We start from the raw sequence: 16,527 nt of genomic DNA on the forward strand, positions 1-16,527 counted from the left end.
GTGAAAGAAATTTAACTACAGCCAGCTCTTTTTTGGTTCTTATGCAATTTGTTTATTTTGCTGCTATTATCCTGGATTTACGACTTTTTACAGCGAGTTCTCAGATGAAGTTAATTTCTTACTGCCCAGAAGATACTGTCTACTTAAATGTTAGGATGTTCTTGACCACCAGGCTTCCTTTTATTTTTTTTCCTTTCTTACTCTTTTTTGCTATACATTTTTGCTATTCACTTGAATATTTACTTGAAAGCTGTATTAAAGCAATTTAATCTACCGTATGGTAATGTATCCTGTCTACTGCTGCTTTTGCTGGCAAGTCATATCTACATACTTAATGTTCGTTCGCCACTGCCTGCTGAGTTCTAGCAGTGTGTGTTAAGACTCCTGGAAGACAGCAAAGAAGCAGGAAAAGAACAAGTGTCATATGACAGCTGAATGGGGGCTATGAAGAAAGAGATTTCACAACATTTGGAAGGTCAAAATTAGATGCCAGATGTCTGGTAGAAATTAGTAGTTAATGTCTGGTCTTGTAGTTCCTAATTTACCACTTTGGAGACTATTAGATCTAGAGGGGAAGAAATCTTTGTCAGGTGTCAGGGCCACAATGGATGCAAACATTGAAAAATTAGCAGAACCAGAAAAAAAAAAAAAAAAAAAATATCATTGAGAGAGTGCAGTATATTACATTCAGCATCAAACTATAATTTATCTGGTTTTTGAAAAGCATGAAGCTGCAAATTTATGAGTGACTGGGCTTTCATTTTGTTTGTATTCTGTGATTGTGCTGACCTTTATTAAATGACTGCAAGTAAAATTTCAGCCTGCTGAATGGGAGGTGATGAAGGTCAATTGACCAAATTCACTTGCATCTCTGTTTTATTGCACCAATCCAAGAAAAAATCTCTGTAATGAGGACAAGCAGTTTTGCAGTCTGAATATTTTTCTATCACAGCTTTAATTTCCACTTGTCTCATTGGAAATTGGAGACAGTGTGAAAGTAAGGGGAGTCCTTTAGAGAGCTCCTCCCCCTTGCCGTTTTTATGTCACCAAGCCCGCTCTAGGTTAAGCACTATTTGCAGGGAGCTCAGGTAGCTAGATCTCCTCTAGGTATCCACAAGAGACTGCAGCTTCGTAGACCAGTGTCCATTAGGTTTTTATCATCAGAAAACACATTGTATAATGAGCCAGTCATTAGTGAAGTCAAACATGTATTCACTTTTCAAAAATAGGAGGGAGGTACAAAGGCTTCTCTAATGGCTGTGTGAAACCCTCTTCCAGGTCCGATATACCCAGTGGGCATTTCACATACCTTCCATGGACATTAGACCCATCGATGTCTTTGTAGTTAACTCTTTTGAAGCTTGAATACAGGTTCTTTTCAACTAAAAAGTTATTTAAATTCCCGAGGTTTTTTTTGTGAACCTGTTAGACACATCTTTTAATCTTTAGATGTATGAAATCCATTAATTAGATTTACAGTAAATCCTAGCAGTCAAAAAAAAATCACATTTGCCCAATATATATGCTCAGAGTGTAAAACCCTGGAAGTGTCCATGATATCCTTCTTATGAGTCAGAAAATAAATGAAGTTAGTGGTCTATTTCCTTTCACCTTCTTAGAGGCTGTTTAAAAAAAGAACCCAGACAAATCCTCCACACTTCAATTGTAGTGCTTTTTAAGAAGTATCCTTACTAGCACTTGAAAATAAATGACAGCCAAGACATAGAACTATATCGCTCAAAAACCTTATTGGTTTTTAAACATCGCTGCTTCAGAAATTCTGCATACACAAATGTTGCCTAAATGTGTGCTATTTTTCGGAAGTCTTTATTTACGCAAAGTACTGGAGAGAGGAAGGCTGAGGGGAGATCGTACTGCCCGTGGCAGCTACCTGAGAGGAGGCTGTGGCTAGGTGCGTGTTGGTCTCTTCTACCAGGTGGCAAGTGGCAGGACAAAATGGAATGGCCTTGGGTTGTGCCAGGAGAGGTTTGGATTGCATATGAGGAAACGTCTTCACCGAAAGGGCTGTCAAGCACTGGAAAAAGCTGCCCAGGGAAGCGGTTGAGTTGCCATCCCTGGAGGGATTGAAAAGATGTCTAGTTGTGGTGCTTAGGGACATGGCTTAGTGGTGGACTTGGCAATGTTAGGTTTATGGCTGTACTCAATGGTCTTAAGGGGCCTTTCCAAACTAAATGACTGCATAATATTCTTCAGGAATGATGAGAAAGTAATATTTTTTGTAAATGGAGTTTCTATTCCCTAGATGTAACAAGCTGTATATAAATAGCATGCTTGTATCTTCCCAGTGTTTGGACTGAGAAATAATGTTGAGTCAAGATGTGGCTAAAACTCTCCTTGCTGCTCTCTACTTAAAGAACAGCAGTGGATTATTTGGGGTATACTTTATATCTGCATGCATATTTTACAATTTACATTAGATAACATTTTAGTACAGATAAAATTGTTATTTTGATGTTTAAAAAGAAAACCAGTGAATGAAAACATACAAAGAGCTGGGCTAAAGGGTCAAGACATATTTGAACAGTCTGCTATATTGTATTTGGTGTCACTATAAAGAAAATGTTAATTCTTATTTATTTCACCATTTTAATTGAAACCAGAAATTTCAATTAAATGGAAACAAGGAAACTGAATATTTGACAATTTGGACAGATTTCTAGCCATGATACACAATTTTTTAAATTATTTTTTTTTAATTTTATTTTTTTTTTACCTTTAACATCTGCCAGTTTGCTTAGGCAGCATGTGCATTCTGGAATTGTCTAGCATAAAATATTAACATATTCACAGAGGCTTCCCATAGTACAATAATATAGTAGTCTTCAGGGCAGCTGTGATAAAAATCTAATTACATTTTTCTTTTTTGAACAGTTCAAAACTAGATCAGCAATGTAGATCAAAACCAGCTAAGGGACCAGCATAACAAGGCTTTCAAATATTGGGACTTATAAACGCATCATTTTTCCTTAGGTGTTGTAAATATTAAAATATTTTAACTAAATACTTAATATGAGCGTAGAACAGGTTATAAAACAGCCTGGAGCACAAAAAAATTGTAAATATTTAATTGCTTCTGACTAAAAGGTACTATATACATATGTCAAACCAAAATCAAATGTCTTTGGATACTAAAAGCAGCATGCAATTTACAGCATTTTCTTCTGAAGTATAGAAAACGTTTTTCCTGAGTAGCATTGTGTGATATAACTGCTGAAAGAAACATCTGCTCAACAGTTGCAATTTTCTCATTCTGGAATGCTCCAAATGATGTAATCTTTTCTCTCCCATAATAAGTTAATTTTTTGTCTTAATTTTCATGTTTGGGCATTTCTCTAGGGTGACTACTACAAGCCTTGGGCTGTATGGGAATCTGAATGCATGGTATAAACATATTTAAACAACCAAGCATGGAAGAATATAGGATAATCCTAGGAATTTTATAAACTGTAGGAAAAATGTTCATACTTAATTTCATTATTAAAAAGTACATTTATTGTAATAAAGCAAATTTATAGTAAAAGGACAAATACATGGAAATCCGGTATATTCAGTATTTAGTGTGTATCTACTATAACCGATAATCCTGTCTGTTGGTATTGTTTTTCTTACCTCTGTGTAACTTTTTGATCTAGCATAAATCAATCAGACATCTGTGTGAAGAATCCACTTTAAAAAGTCAGAAATGTTACAGTATAAGCTGCTACGTTTTTTAGTGTTAATTTGTGTGTTACAAAGATATTGGCAACAGAAGTTCAAGCTTCTTGTTAGCCAATGAAGTTAGAATTTGTACATTTCAGAAAAGGAAAAAGGACTTCAAGCATAGGAAGGTGTCCGTGCTCACTTAAATTTGGGTGGCATTACAGACTGGCAAAACCAAAGTAAGATTTTGTTCAGCTGTCTCACAGTGCATTATCTTTTGGACTTTTTACGTGAAGAAATATGTAGTCTATACGTTAGAACTCCAAGTTGGAAGGTCTTGGGAAATAACTGCAGATGACTGGCCCTCTATAGCCAACGTATATATACAAGGATGCATACATAGGAGTTCTGTGCAACGCATTGTACTTAGCTGTGCAAATTCAAAATGTGCCTTAGGATATGTGGTCATAATAAGATCTAGTGGTTGTGTTAAAATACTTTTCCCCCATAAAATGTGTAAAACTTTTAAACAGATTAGCAGCTTGAGATTATTTTCCTCATAGAAACGTTCCGTTTTGTGCTTTTGTGCACAAATTACTGTTGTATACTGAATATCACAGTTTTCTTTGTTACAGCTGGAAAAGACACTTGAATCAAGAAACACAGCTTTTATTCTTATGTCATTACTACTTGGCCTTTTCATAGCTGCTACAGGGAATAAGAGAAGAGGCTGCTAGTGACATCTTTGCTCTTTTTCTGTATTCTGTTTCCCAGACTGTCAGCCATCAGTGGCACTGATGTCCTTAATGACTTGTTTTTTTGAGATTGTCCCAATGCCATTACTCAAAAATAGTATTAAATTCTTGCAATTTTCATTTGGCTGATGAACTGGAAATGTCTTTCTGTAATGTAGAAGTGGTAGCCAGAACGATACTGCTATTACTGTTAACATCTCCTAAGTAAATTTTCCAGCTTCCATTTTGCTAGAAACTATATAGCCTGTCATATGAAACTGGAAGATTTTGCTATGCAGTCAGAAGGAAATCACTCAAATTCTGGGTAATTAGTAGTTTTACTTCCTTGTCATTTTTAGTAACAAATGAAAGAATTGCAACTAGTATCCAGCCAGCTGTGTGATATTGGAGTGCACAGAGACTGATCTCTTTCTCTTGTGTCATTTAGGTTTCTGTACAGCAATGGAATTCCTATATGAATTGCAATATCAATCAAATGAAATTAAATCTCAGCTTGAATCTTTGGTTGGTATGCATCTGGTTCAAAAAGAACAGGATACAGAATCCAGAACCATAACACTGGTCTTTAATATAGTGTTTGCACCTAACAAACCAATGAGGTAAGCTCCTGTTCCTTATTACCAACAAAACACGCAATAAAATCCTGTCTGATCACTCTTAGCTATATAAACACCTCCCTGCATCATTTTCCTCATGTTGTTTTCATCTCTGAGATCTATTATTTTAGATTTTCTCACATGATGCTTCTCAGTATGATATCTCTGGTATTAAAACTGATAGTTTTTCTTTTTAATGCTTGTGACATAGTTCTGTTGAGTTACTGCCTTAGTCTGTGCATCCATCAATTTACTTCTAAACACGGGAGTATTGAAAGACTTCCAATGAACATTCAAAATTTGCGGAAAGAATACAGACAAGATGGCCTTGGAAAACTTTCTGTAGATGAACATGTGTACATATTCTTCGGATGGATGGGATGGTGGAATTTGAAAGTAGTCTCTAGTGCCCCGGTAACAACAGTTCACAGGCAAATATTATCTTCTTTTACAGCTGTGAAAAATTAGGAATTTCCTTTGTTTTACATTAGTACATCCCACAGCTTTAAAAAGAAACTGTGAAAGTGAGATCCTGTCTAGGAGTTGCACCTTCCTCTTGAAGGAGTCAAATGTGTGTGGGGAGGAGGCTGGAAAGAAGCTTCAGTATCATGCAGGCACATGGAAAATTCAGAGGCTCAACATTACCAGGAAGATTAGAAAGCAGTCACTGCCTAGTGTCATGGGCTGCATGCAACGGGGGTATTTTTAGGGTGCAGGAGGGAACATTTAGGAAAGAATATCCACCCACACCATGCAATGTCATTGTATCAGAAGGGAGGTTAATTTCAAACCTCTCTTTATTTCTACTCTGTCCCTTTTTAATTTATTATTTTTTGTTTTGGTTTGGTTTTTTATCTTTGTGTACTTGAGACTTATCAGGCTTCATGCAGAGGATTCAATGAATGCAATTAATTGGTTTCTTATCTTTAGAATCTACAGCACCAACTCTCTTAGATGGTCTGAAGACATCAGTCTGCAATTTTTCTAAGTACATAGACCTTCACCAGATCTATTTGCCTCTAATATGAACTGCTACCATGTTGTGGACAAGATTCTGCCATGAACCAAAGTAAAAAAAAAAAAAAGACTAAACCAAATTGAGTTAAATTTGTTTACCTCAACAGAGAGTAAGCAGAAAAAGAATCAAATCTCATGGCTGCTCCAATCATTTTGCTTTCATATTATGTCCTTTCTTGTTCTTTGCTGTAAATATTGTGATAGCTAATCTTCATCCCAGTCTAAGTGTAACTGATGCATACTATGCCATGCAAAATTAAGGATGTATTCCAGTTTAAAGCCATCTGTATTTTCATTTTACTGTATTGTAGTTCTACACACTTGAGGCTTATTTTGGACATTAATTTACTCAGTTTATGTTTTGTAATGTTGTTCTATGTATTGAATGTTTTTTATCTGAAATTTTAAGGAAAGAAGCAACTCTTGTAGTACAGTGCACTACAGGAGGTGTTTGGAAGTTTCCCATGCTGTTCATTGCTACGGAGCCAGAGGTGGATGATGTCATCAACATTGAAGCAGTTGGCCTGAATAAGGAATCTATAGTTGGCTTTAAGCTTACAAGCCAGACAAGGTAAAAATACTTATGATTAAGTATTTATGCGGCTTTCTAAGGCTAGAGTTCACACTCAAACACATTAGATAGGACAGATTTGGGCAACAGAAACATATGTGAGCTGCAGCTATTTCATCATTAATTTCAAGTGCTGCATTGTATAGGTAACAAATGTGATTTTGATGGTGTACTGTAGAAAACAGAAGTATTCTATATGTAGGCTATAGCCTCTCAAGAGAAAATTTTGAAATACGTCCAAATGTTTATGTTATGACTTTAAAATTTTGCTCTAAAATGCTTGTGTGTTAAAATGTGTGAAACAGAATCACAGAATAGTCACAGTTGGCAGGGATCTCTGGAGATCATGTAGTCCAACCCCCTGCTAAAGCACGTTGATCTAGAGTAGGCTTCACAGAGTCACGTACAGGTGGGTTTTGCTGTCTCCAGGGAAGAAAAGTCCACAACCTCTCTGGGCAGCCTGTTCCAGTGCTCTGTCACCCTCAAGACAAGGAAGTTCTTCCTCATATGCAGAAGGAACTGCCTGTGTTGCTGTTTGTGCCCATTGCCCCTGCCTCTGGGCCCAGCTGAAAAGAGCCTGGTCCCTCCTTTTGACACTTACCCTTAAGATATTTGTAGACATTGATAAGATCTCCTCTCAGTCTTCTCTTCTGCAGGCTAATCAGGCCCAGCTGTCTCAGCCTTTCCACCAGAGGGAGATGCCCCAGGCCCCTCATCACCTTTGTAGGCCTCTGCTGGACCCTCTCCAGCAGTTCCCTGTCTCTCCTGAACTGGGGAGCCCAGCACTGGACACAGCACTCCAGATGTGGCCTCACCAGGGCAGAGCAGAGGGGCAGGATCATCTCCCTCGACCTGCTGGCCGTGATCCTCCTAATGCACCCCAGGATCCCTTTGGCCACCTTGGCCACCAGGGCACACTGCTGGCTCATTGGTAACTTGCTGTCTACCAGAACTCCCAGGTCCTTTTCCACAGAGCTGCCTTCCATCCAGCAGGTCAGCCCCCAGCCTGTACTGATGCATGGGGGGGTTGTTCCTCCCCAGGTGCAGGACCTCACGCTTGCTTTTACTGAACTTCATTGGGTTCCTCTCCGCCCAACTCTCCAGCCTGTCCAGGTCTTGCTGAATGGCAGCGCAGCCTCCTGGTGTATCAGCTACTCCTCCCAGTTTGGTATCATCAGCAAACTTGCTGAGGGTACACTCTGTCCCTTCATCCAGGTCATTGATAAATAAGTTGAACAGGACTGGACTCATCAGTGACCCCTGGGGAACACCACTAGGTCCAAGCTTCCACCAAGACTCTGCACCATTAATCACAGCCCTCTGAGCTCTGCCTTTAGTCAGTTATCAAACCACCTCGCTGCCCACTCATCTAACCCACAGTTTTTGAGCTTACTTATGAGGATGTTACAGAAAACAGTGTGAAAAGCCTTGCCGAGGTCAAAGCAGACAACATCTACCACTATTTCTGTCATTTACCCAGCCAGTCATTCCATTATAGAAGACTATCAGGTTGGTCAGGCATGATTTCTCCTAGGTGAATCCATGTTGATTGTTCCTGATGATTTGCTTTTCCTTCACATGCTTCAAGATGACCTCCAGGATGAGCTGTTCCATCACCTTTCCAGGGATGGAGGTGAGGCTGACCAGCCTGTGGTTTCCTGGGTCCTCCTTCTTGTCTTTTTGAAGATTGGAGTGACAATGGCTTTCCTCCAGTCTTTGGGCACCTCTCCTCTCCTCCCTGACTTTTCAAAGATGATGGAGAGCGGTTTGGCAATAATGTCTGCCAGCTCCCTCAGCACTCAGGGGTGCATCCTGTCAAAGCCCATGGCTTTGTGGGTGTCAAGTTTTCTTAAGTGATCTCTTAAATGATCCTCCTCGACTAAGGGAAAGATCAATATACAATCAAAATACAGAGTTAAGGAAGGTGTATTGTGATATTAAAGGCTCATTATTAAAACCTTTATGTTTTTACTATAGATTGTTTTTCAGAGTAATTTATACTTACACCAAGGCAAAAACAATCCTTTGCATTGTGTTTTAATTTTTTTTAAATGTGCTATTCTTTTTAAAGTATTCCTGTTTTATTATGTAAGCATGTTTTGAATTCATCTCTACTCTGCCCTTTCACTAGATAAAATAATGATGTCATTCTTCGGTATTTTATTACTCTCTTTTTTAGAATTCCTGCAGAAATCTCTGTTAATATAATTTTTACATACTTTTCATTGTTTTCTCAGAATTTCATAATGTTGTAGCAAACTTATGCTGTCATTTGTATACAGCAGGAAGTCAGGAAATAAATTGTGTAGTACTGACAGAGAAGTTTTAAAACACTAAAACTGAAAGAAACATGATGCTTACAATCTATTAGCTTATGGAAGTTTTTAAGTTTCTTTCTTTTTTTTTCTTTAAAATTAACTATTTTTACTACCTATCTAGAAAGTGTGCCAGGTATGCTGGTTGACAGTTAACTTTCATTGTAGATACGTGCTTTTGTATCATCCCTGCAGGAAGTGTCCTTGGTTCCAACTGATTATTTTTTTTAAGAACTTATTTCCAAAAGCTGTGCCTCTAACATGGACAGTTGTTCCAGCTTTTAGATGGCTGTCAGTGATACTAATTACTAGCACTCCGAAAAAGGCCTCTATCACAATGTCCAAGTTAACAGTTTCAATGGAATGGGCTGTTTCAGGAACAAAAGTGAAGTGATTGCTCTGGCAATACTGTAATCTCCTGGTAGGTGTTTGATAGTAGTGAAGAGACCTAATGTCCTCTAGAAAGCCATTATAAAACCTGAATCATTATAGTTATATAAAGAAAGACCTGTGGTGGGAGACAGATTCTCTTTTTCCCTTAAACAAATCCCAAATTTATTTTACATAGCAAGACTTCCTCCCATACATTTGAAATACAAAATGCAATGTTTGCATGTGCTGGATAAGATCCGCATCATAAATAGTGCCAACAACTGCTTTGTAAGTTTTATAATGCCTTATCATATCTTTGATTTGCTTAGAAGATTTTAGTGGTGGAAGTTTTGTTACAGAAATAAAACGCTCAGCCAACCAACATTTAGCATGCTGGATCTGCAGTTTAAGAGCAATTACACAAGAAACCCATATATTACAGATGTAATTTAATGCTTGAATAACTCAAATGACTTAGATCAAAAATAAAACCATGAAATATTGAAGTATGGGTTAAAATTTTCAATTGGATATGGAGTGTCATCCTATAGACCTTCCCTGAAAAAAAATGATCAGCCCTTTGGAGTTTTTCTGCAGTAAACATTTAGCAGAACAATCCCATTGAGAATCAGTTCTGGTGCTTAGAGAGGTGGGGGTTTTTTTGCCCTCCATACAGATACTTTCTGTCTTCCTTTCATATGCTGGAGAGTACCTCATGGCACTGCTACTTTGAGAGTAACTGGGGGGGAAACAGAGATGTATTTCTGAGTAACCTGCTAGAAAGGGACCCTGCAGCTGTGTCTTTTTTTTTTCCTCTCTGTTTGCAGCCCAGAGTGGTTGCACAGCATCACTGAGAAGACCTGTACATCTTTATGGGCTAGGAGGGTGCATAGTGATGCGGCAAAAAATATTTGAGATCCACAGGCCCCCCAAAAGGCTCACTATTTTACTAAAGACAGATTAGGATTCTCATATATATGCCAGGTTGAATAAGGATTTTCAGCGATCCACAGAGCCCCTTTGGTGATCACTACAAAGCTGTGAGGTCAATGGTTTTAGCTCTCTTTTTCTCTACAGCTGCTGCAACTCAAATATGGGCTTCTCCCTTTAACTACACTCCTCCCCTCTCCAGCAAAATCCTCAGTGTCTGTGAAATGTTTTGGACTGAATTACTGACTTTCCAGCTGACCCATAACTACATTTGATGTAGCTGCTTTAGGAACAGTGAATGATGAACAAATGGGAGGTAGTTGCTATGCTGTTCACAATGAGCTGCAATAATGAAAGCTCTGAGAGTCCATGCGAATCTGTAATGCACTGTCTTTTAATACATTTAAAATTGACACGTACGTGCCCCCACTGAGAAACAGCACAGTATCTGCTTCAATAATTAATGACAGTGAGAATGCAGGCAAACAGTTTTGTTATATGAAGAAAACTCAAATACTTTTTTAAAAAAACTGTCTGCATCTAGGATAGTTGTGATATATGAGTAGTCCAATATCTTACTTTCGGCTATAAAAATTCAAAAGGGACATATTGTTGAATGGTCCCCCTTAATGGCATTAAGATTGGTTAAGAGCCAAATCTGGAGATTTCACTTGTTAAATAAGAAATCTCTGCCACTTTTTAATATTCATAGATGATGGTTTTTGGACTTTGTCATAAATGTAGGTTTAATTCAACACCAGCCGAAATCAGTGGCAACATTTCCACTGAGGTAATTGGCTTTGCTACAATCCTGTAATGCTGTGTAAACATCAGTGTTTGTTTTAATAGCAAATGCATTATTAAATGCCAATGGTTTACAGAATGACAGCAATATTAACCAAAAAGAATAGCTAGAATGTTATCCTTGGAAATAAAAATTATAGAAACTTGTTTGATATCCAACTGAAATTATTTGTTCTTTATGCTGATGTCTGTAATTGAAACAGAATAAAAATTCCAAAACTGATGCTTTACTTAAAAAAGCCCTAGCCCTTTCTATATTTGTTTTACTGAAAATAACTTCTTAATGTATTTTTAATCAATTTTAATCAATTATGTTTCAGAATCAGAACATTTGCATTAATACAGAACTCTTTTGTGTAGAATATTTACTACTATAATTTCCAGAACAGAGGTATTTTGACAGTTGGATTTATTTCTTCACATTAAAATACTGATATCCAGCTACAGCAGAATGTTTTCCTGTTTTCCAGTGCAAACACTTCAGTAGCCAACATGAAACGATCATAGACACATATGAACACTCTTTAATTTCAAATTTTTTTGTAAACTGCATTACTTTTAAGTGTTTAGTCAAGATTGTGGATAATTCTGATCATTCTGTCTGCTTATTTCTCATACACAGAGCCTCCTTTCACCCTTATAATTCTAGCTTTCCATGTACCTGTTAGTGATTGTTTTAATGACATATTATTCCCATACACAGTAAAATTTTATCCATTCTTCCATTCCAACCTCTGATTCCAATCCTGTGTTTATCACAAACAGGGTATTTTGTAACAAACAGTTACATTGAGGAAACTTCTCAGATGAACTCAAACTATGCTTCAGAAAAGCATACTTAATCAGCACCTGCTATCACAAAAGCAAACACCGTGGTATCTGTATGGTCTCCATGGAGTGTTATTTGCAAAATCCAAGGCTCCACCCAATTATGGGAACAGAGCTAGAATAAAGAGACAACAAAACCACATGGACTAGGGACAGGAGGAGAAAGATGAAACTAGTCTTTAAAATCACTGCATGTGTAGACTTAGTTATCTTAACCTACTTTTCATATTTTGAGCACCACTGTGGGTATTTTCGTTGTTTCTTCTATGCACGCTTCCTAGTGCATAGAATAAATGTTCAATTAAAAACATTTCTTGATCACACAAGATTAATTTTAATGCTGTGTGAAGAATAGCGAGCAACTATTTTTTTTTTTTTCTGTAGTCTCCCTAATTGTGAAAGGAAAAACAAAAAAATGTTTATGGTTACAACTTTGAGAAATATTTCTATTTTGCTGTAATTACTTCTGTATTTCATTTGAATTACCATGAGCCAGAATTATGTGTGCTGCAAGAAAATGTGTTCATTAAGTTCTCAGCACACGCACCCTTTCCCTCACCCCCTCTTACACATCACTGTGCATGTTACAGTCCTGGATTCCTATGCCAATCTCTTTGTTACCAGTTCTGCAAAATTCTACTGTTATTCTAAAGATATAATTAGAATACTTTATCTTAGCGTCTTCCACATAGTGGCAGCTGCAAAGAACAAATGTTGACTGAGCTCCATTTTTTGGAGTCTGAATGGAGAGTAGTGGAAAATATCAATAAAGATATGCATGTGGCAGAGCTTCCAAAAAGTTATGATCATCCTTCTTAATAATGCAATTACTGGCATGTCACACATTTAGCCAGGAGCTGTCACCTGGACTGCTTGTGTCAGGAAAAGTCAGTTTACCAATCTACAAATACAGTACCCCTGGACAGAACAGGAATGAGACAGAAATCTTAATATTTTGTGAAGATAAAAACCCTGGTTCCTGCTCTGGTTCCTGCTTTGGTTTTCAAACATGTACAACAAAAGTGATGTTATAGTTGGTAAAGCATTCTCTGTCAATCATTTGTCATGCAGAGTTTCTTCATATTTTTTAAAAGTCCCTTGATTCTGAAGCAGCCTTTGCAAAGCTGTGGAGTGATAACTGGAGTTAAATCTTTTCTGATGTCCAGAGTTAAGGATTTAGAATGGACAACAAAACCAGAGGTGGTTTTGGTATAAAACAAGCATTTCAGATAAATAATGAGGATTTCCTAATTTTTTCTCATTGTCATTTTTTTTTGGTTGAAAAGAAATTATCTAAATTATACTAATTACCTCTAATAATGTATAGAATTTGATAACTGAATACAGTTAATAAGTATAAAGAACTTCACTATATAATTGAAATTTCTTTTGTCATCCAACAGATGTTAACTACAAATTATAAGTTTTTGAAGCACATTGTAACATTTTCAAACTGTACCCCTTATTTGCTTAAACAGTTATGTATTTAACAGATTAAGGCATTTTTAAATTCTTTTTTTATTGGAACAAAAACGCCATCAAAATAATTTGATTAAAACCAGTATGTGTTATTTTTTATATATAGTTTGAAAAATGCTGAGTTTTATGAAGGAATATATTTCTACTGAAATAATTTAATGCTTCATGGGTTTGAGGAAGAGAGGAGTAAACATTAAAGCTATTTTGAGCCTTAATTTAATAAAGCTTATATTTTCAGATTTGCTGGGTATTTTTTAAGTTTTTCAGTGAGATTTCTATGAGAATATAAATGTTAAGGTTTTGTTTAATTGAGGACATAAGGTATTCTTTTTTAGTTTACTGATTTGAAAATTATCTAACATGAGAACACTGATGAGCACAGACTACTATTTAAGCACAATGCTATTTAAGAACAAGATTAAAGCAGTAATTATAAATATGTCTGTTAAATACTGGATCAATTTCCATGTTTTCTAATTGCCATGATTTCATTGTCCTATTATTATTTCAATTCAATTTAATAGTTACTCTTGTTTATTATTTTGAGTAAGGGCAGAGTTCATCTTGTCTGATAGCAATATCAAACCATTATGACAGGAGTTATGGAACACACAGGTGGGAAGACGCACTTATTTTCTCTGGTTTGTATGGCCTCTGCCCTTATATTTACTAATTCATTTGTGCTTGGTTCTTATGTGTTTTCAAAACTCTACACAACATTAAACTTTATGAAGTACGTTAGTATCTGCCACCCTTGAGTTAAACAAAAACCTTCTTGAAAAAATATAGACAGCCTCATCTCTGTCCTTCATGGCTCAGAAATGATAAGCCAGACACTGACTCCAGAGCTGTTTTACCTGAAGCAGTAATCAAAATGGAAAAATTAATTTTTAATCACTTTAAAATCACATAATTATTAATTTTTAATTATACACTAAATATACAGACACTGAAAACAATAATGTCTGAAATGCAGGTGCTATTCTGGGAATTTTATTTCTTACTTTCTCTATACTATAGAAGATGAGAATAAGAAAACAATTTACTCATGCTAGTGAGCTAGCCAGGATGTCAGATCATCTCCCTGATGTGAACATCAGTGAAAACACTGCTTGTTTTTTCTTGAAATCTTTAGATACATTTTTTAAACATCTTTAGATACATTTTTAAAACAAAATCAACAAAAAAAAGGATTTATGAGCACTACAGGCACTGTGAAAGATCCCTGTTTCTGGTTGTGTGTGAGTAGGTTTTTGATTGCTAGTTCTTGTACTGTTAGCCATATCTTTATCAGAATCCCTCCTGGCCTATTGTATTATGGCTATACATTTCACTTGCCAGAATTTCTGTTTTTCTTATTTGGACATAGCTTCTACTTTGAGGAACAGTTTGCATTCAGTAATTGGCTTGACTTTTTCTTTAAAACTACCAGGCTTTGGGGAGGGGAGGGAATGGGGAAGGGAGGGGGAGGTTTTAGTTGTGACTATATGTGTTCATGTAAGTATGTATGTGTGTGTGTGTATATGTATTTTATTCAACACAGAAAGAAATTATAGCTGCCTCTAGTACCTTGGGCCAATGCTGTCAAGTAATATGTAGTTTTTCTTTAAAGTGTTTTAGATTAGTTTTCCTGCATTTTTCTTTATAAAAATTAAGATCTGACAAGGTTGCTGCAATAAGATTTTTTTCTCTGATTTGGAAAATATCTTATGTGCACAATTATAGATCACTTTTGTGACAGTTTCATTTTAAAGTGTCTGGCCCCCTTGTCGGGACTAAAACTATAGCTTTTTCTCCAGTTTTCTGACTAGCTGTTTTGTGGAATCATTTATGGTCTGAAAAAAACTACTGTTGCATCACACCCTGCTAAGATGCAATATCTGCAGGTATAAAGTCCTTATTTTCTTATGTCTTCTGCGCATGCAGCCTGTCCCGTCTCCCTTAGTATTTTGTCATTGCATCTGTAGTCTAAGTCATGGTCTTGTATGTCTTATGAAGACAGAAAGTGCTTATTAGGAGATGTCATCCCTAAATACTTCCCAGAAAAAAGACTGGACACAGGAGATACAGAAAGTCTTAAAATGTTCCTAAATCTAGTCTATAGAGCAATGATGCTGGAAATTAAGACCTGTGTTCAGGTCACTATTTCCAGACCCAGGTTTGAATATTCATCTCAGATGTTTTCAATGGGTGCTGTACTCTGCTACTCAGTCTAAGAGGCATCACTTCTATTTCATCCCATGCCTGCCCTTTGTGTGTAGTAAGTATGCTCTAGGCATTCACAGCTGAGCAGTCCTTGTGGGAAATAGAGATGTGAAAAGTCAAAGCTTAGATGACACATAGATGGGCAATCAGGCCGTAGCAGGATTAGTGCTTATGGCCCAGGTCTATAAACTCAGCTGCACAAGTTTACGCACCATGAAAAGAGAACCTCAGCATAAGTTTGATGTCACAAGACTTGAAATGTAGTCTCCGACATTCAGTAGTTTCGCTCACCTTGCAGTCACCGAGAGGGAAAGCTGGGCTAAATCTGCTAATGCACCTAAGTCCGAAGGCACTGCTAAATATTAGTGAATTTATTTTTTTTCCAGGAGGCAGAAGCTTTTTGGTTTCCATTTTCTGCACTTGCACTATTTGTTTCTACAAACTTACAGTATGACCTTTATTTCTTGAGAGTATATTGAATTTAGGAAAAACTTCTGTGAGAACATATTCCAAAGGAGAGCTATTTTTAAATAAGGTGACATAGACCCAGTGTACCACCCACGGTGTAGCACTTGCCCAGGAAATGTGGGACATTTCCATAGAGATATGAATTGTCATAAAATATTAAATTCCACTTCTTTGTATTTTCTTTTAAAAGCAGTGTTATTTCTGGTGTGACAGTCCATGAATAAACAGATTTGAACAGCTTTTCTTTGAGATGCTGTTAGTTTTTCATTCTTCACGTTTTATCAACTGAAAATGTGTTCCCTCTAAGCATGCATGATACTTGCCCTGCTGTACTGTGGCAGGGTGTGATGGATTATTTTTTGACTATGCTGTTGTATTTCTAGTTGCAATTTCTTTTGTTCTCTTTCTGTCCAGGTAGTGATAGAGTTGTCCTCAGCAACACGTGTAAAGACTTGATGACTTGATGTAAAGTCTTGATGACTGGAAAATAGAAAAATGTATATTCTTTTCATGCTGAGAAAGTTTGT

At 36.8% G+C, this 16,527-nt stretch overlaps 1 protein-coding gene across 1 annotated transcript in view; it reads left to right on the plus strand.

Annotated features, from left to right (window-relative positions):
* Positions 1 to 16,527, plus strand: part of CFAP47 (cilia and flagella associated protein 47) — a 342,925-nt gene that overhangs the window by 313,158 nt on the left and 13,240 nt on the right. Inside the window, exons 61-62 of the mRNA XM_037377932.1 lie at positions 4,843 to 5,014; positions 6,438 to 6,599. Coding sequence (XP_037233829.1) covers positions 4,843 to 5,014; positions 6,438 to 6,599 — 334 coding nt within the window. The remainder of the gene's footprint in view (positions 1 to 4,842; positions 5,015 to 6,437; positions 6,600 to 16,527) is intronic.

Source organism: Falco rusticolus, chromosome 2 (assembly GCF_015220075.1).
Source record: "Falco rusticolus isolate bFalRus1 chromosome 2, bFalRus1.pri, whole genome shotgun sequence".
In the NCBI taxonomy this organism is placed as follows: Eukaryota; Metazoa; Chordata; class Aves; order Falconiformes; family Falconidae; genus Falco; species Falco rusticolus.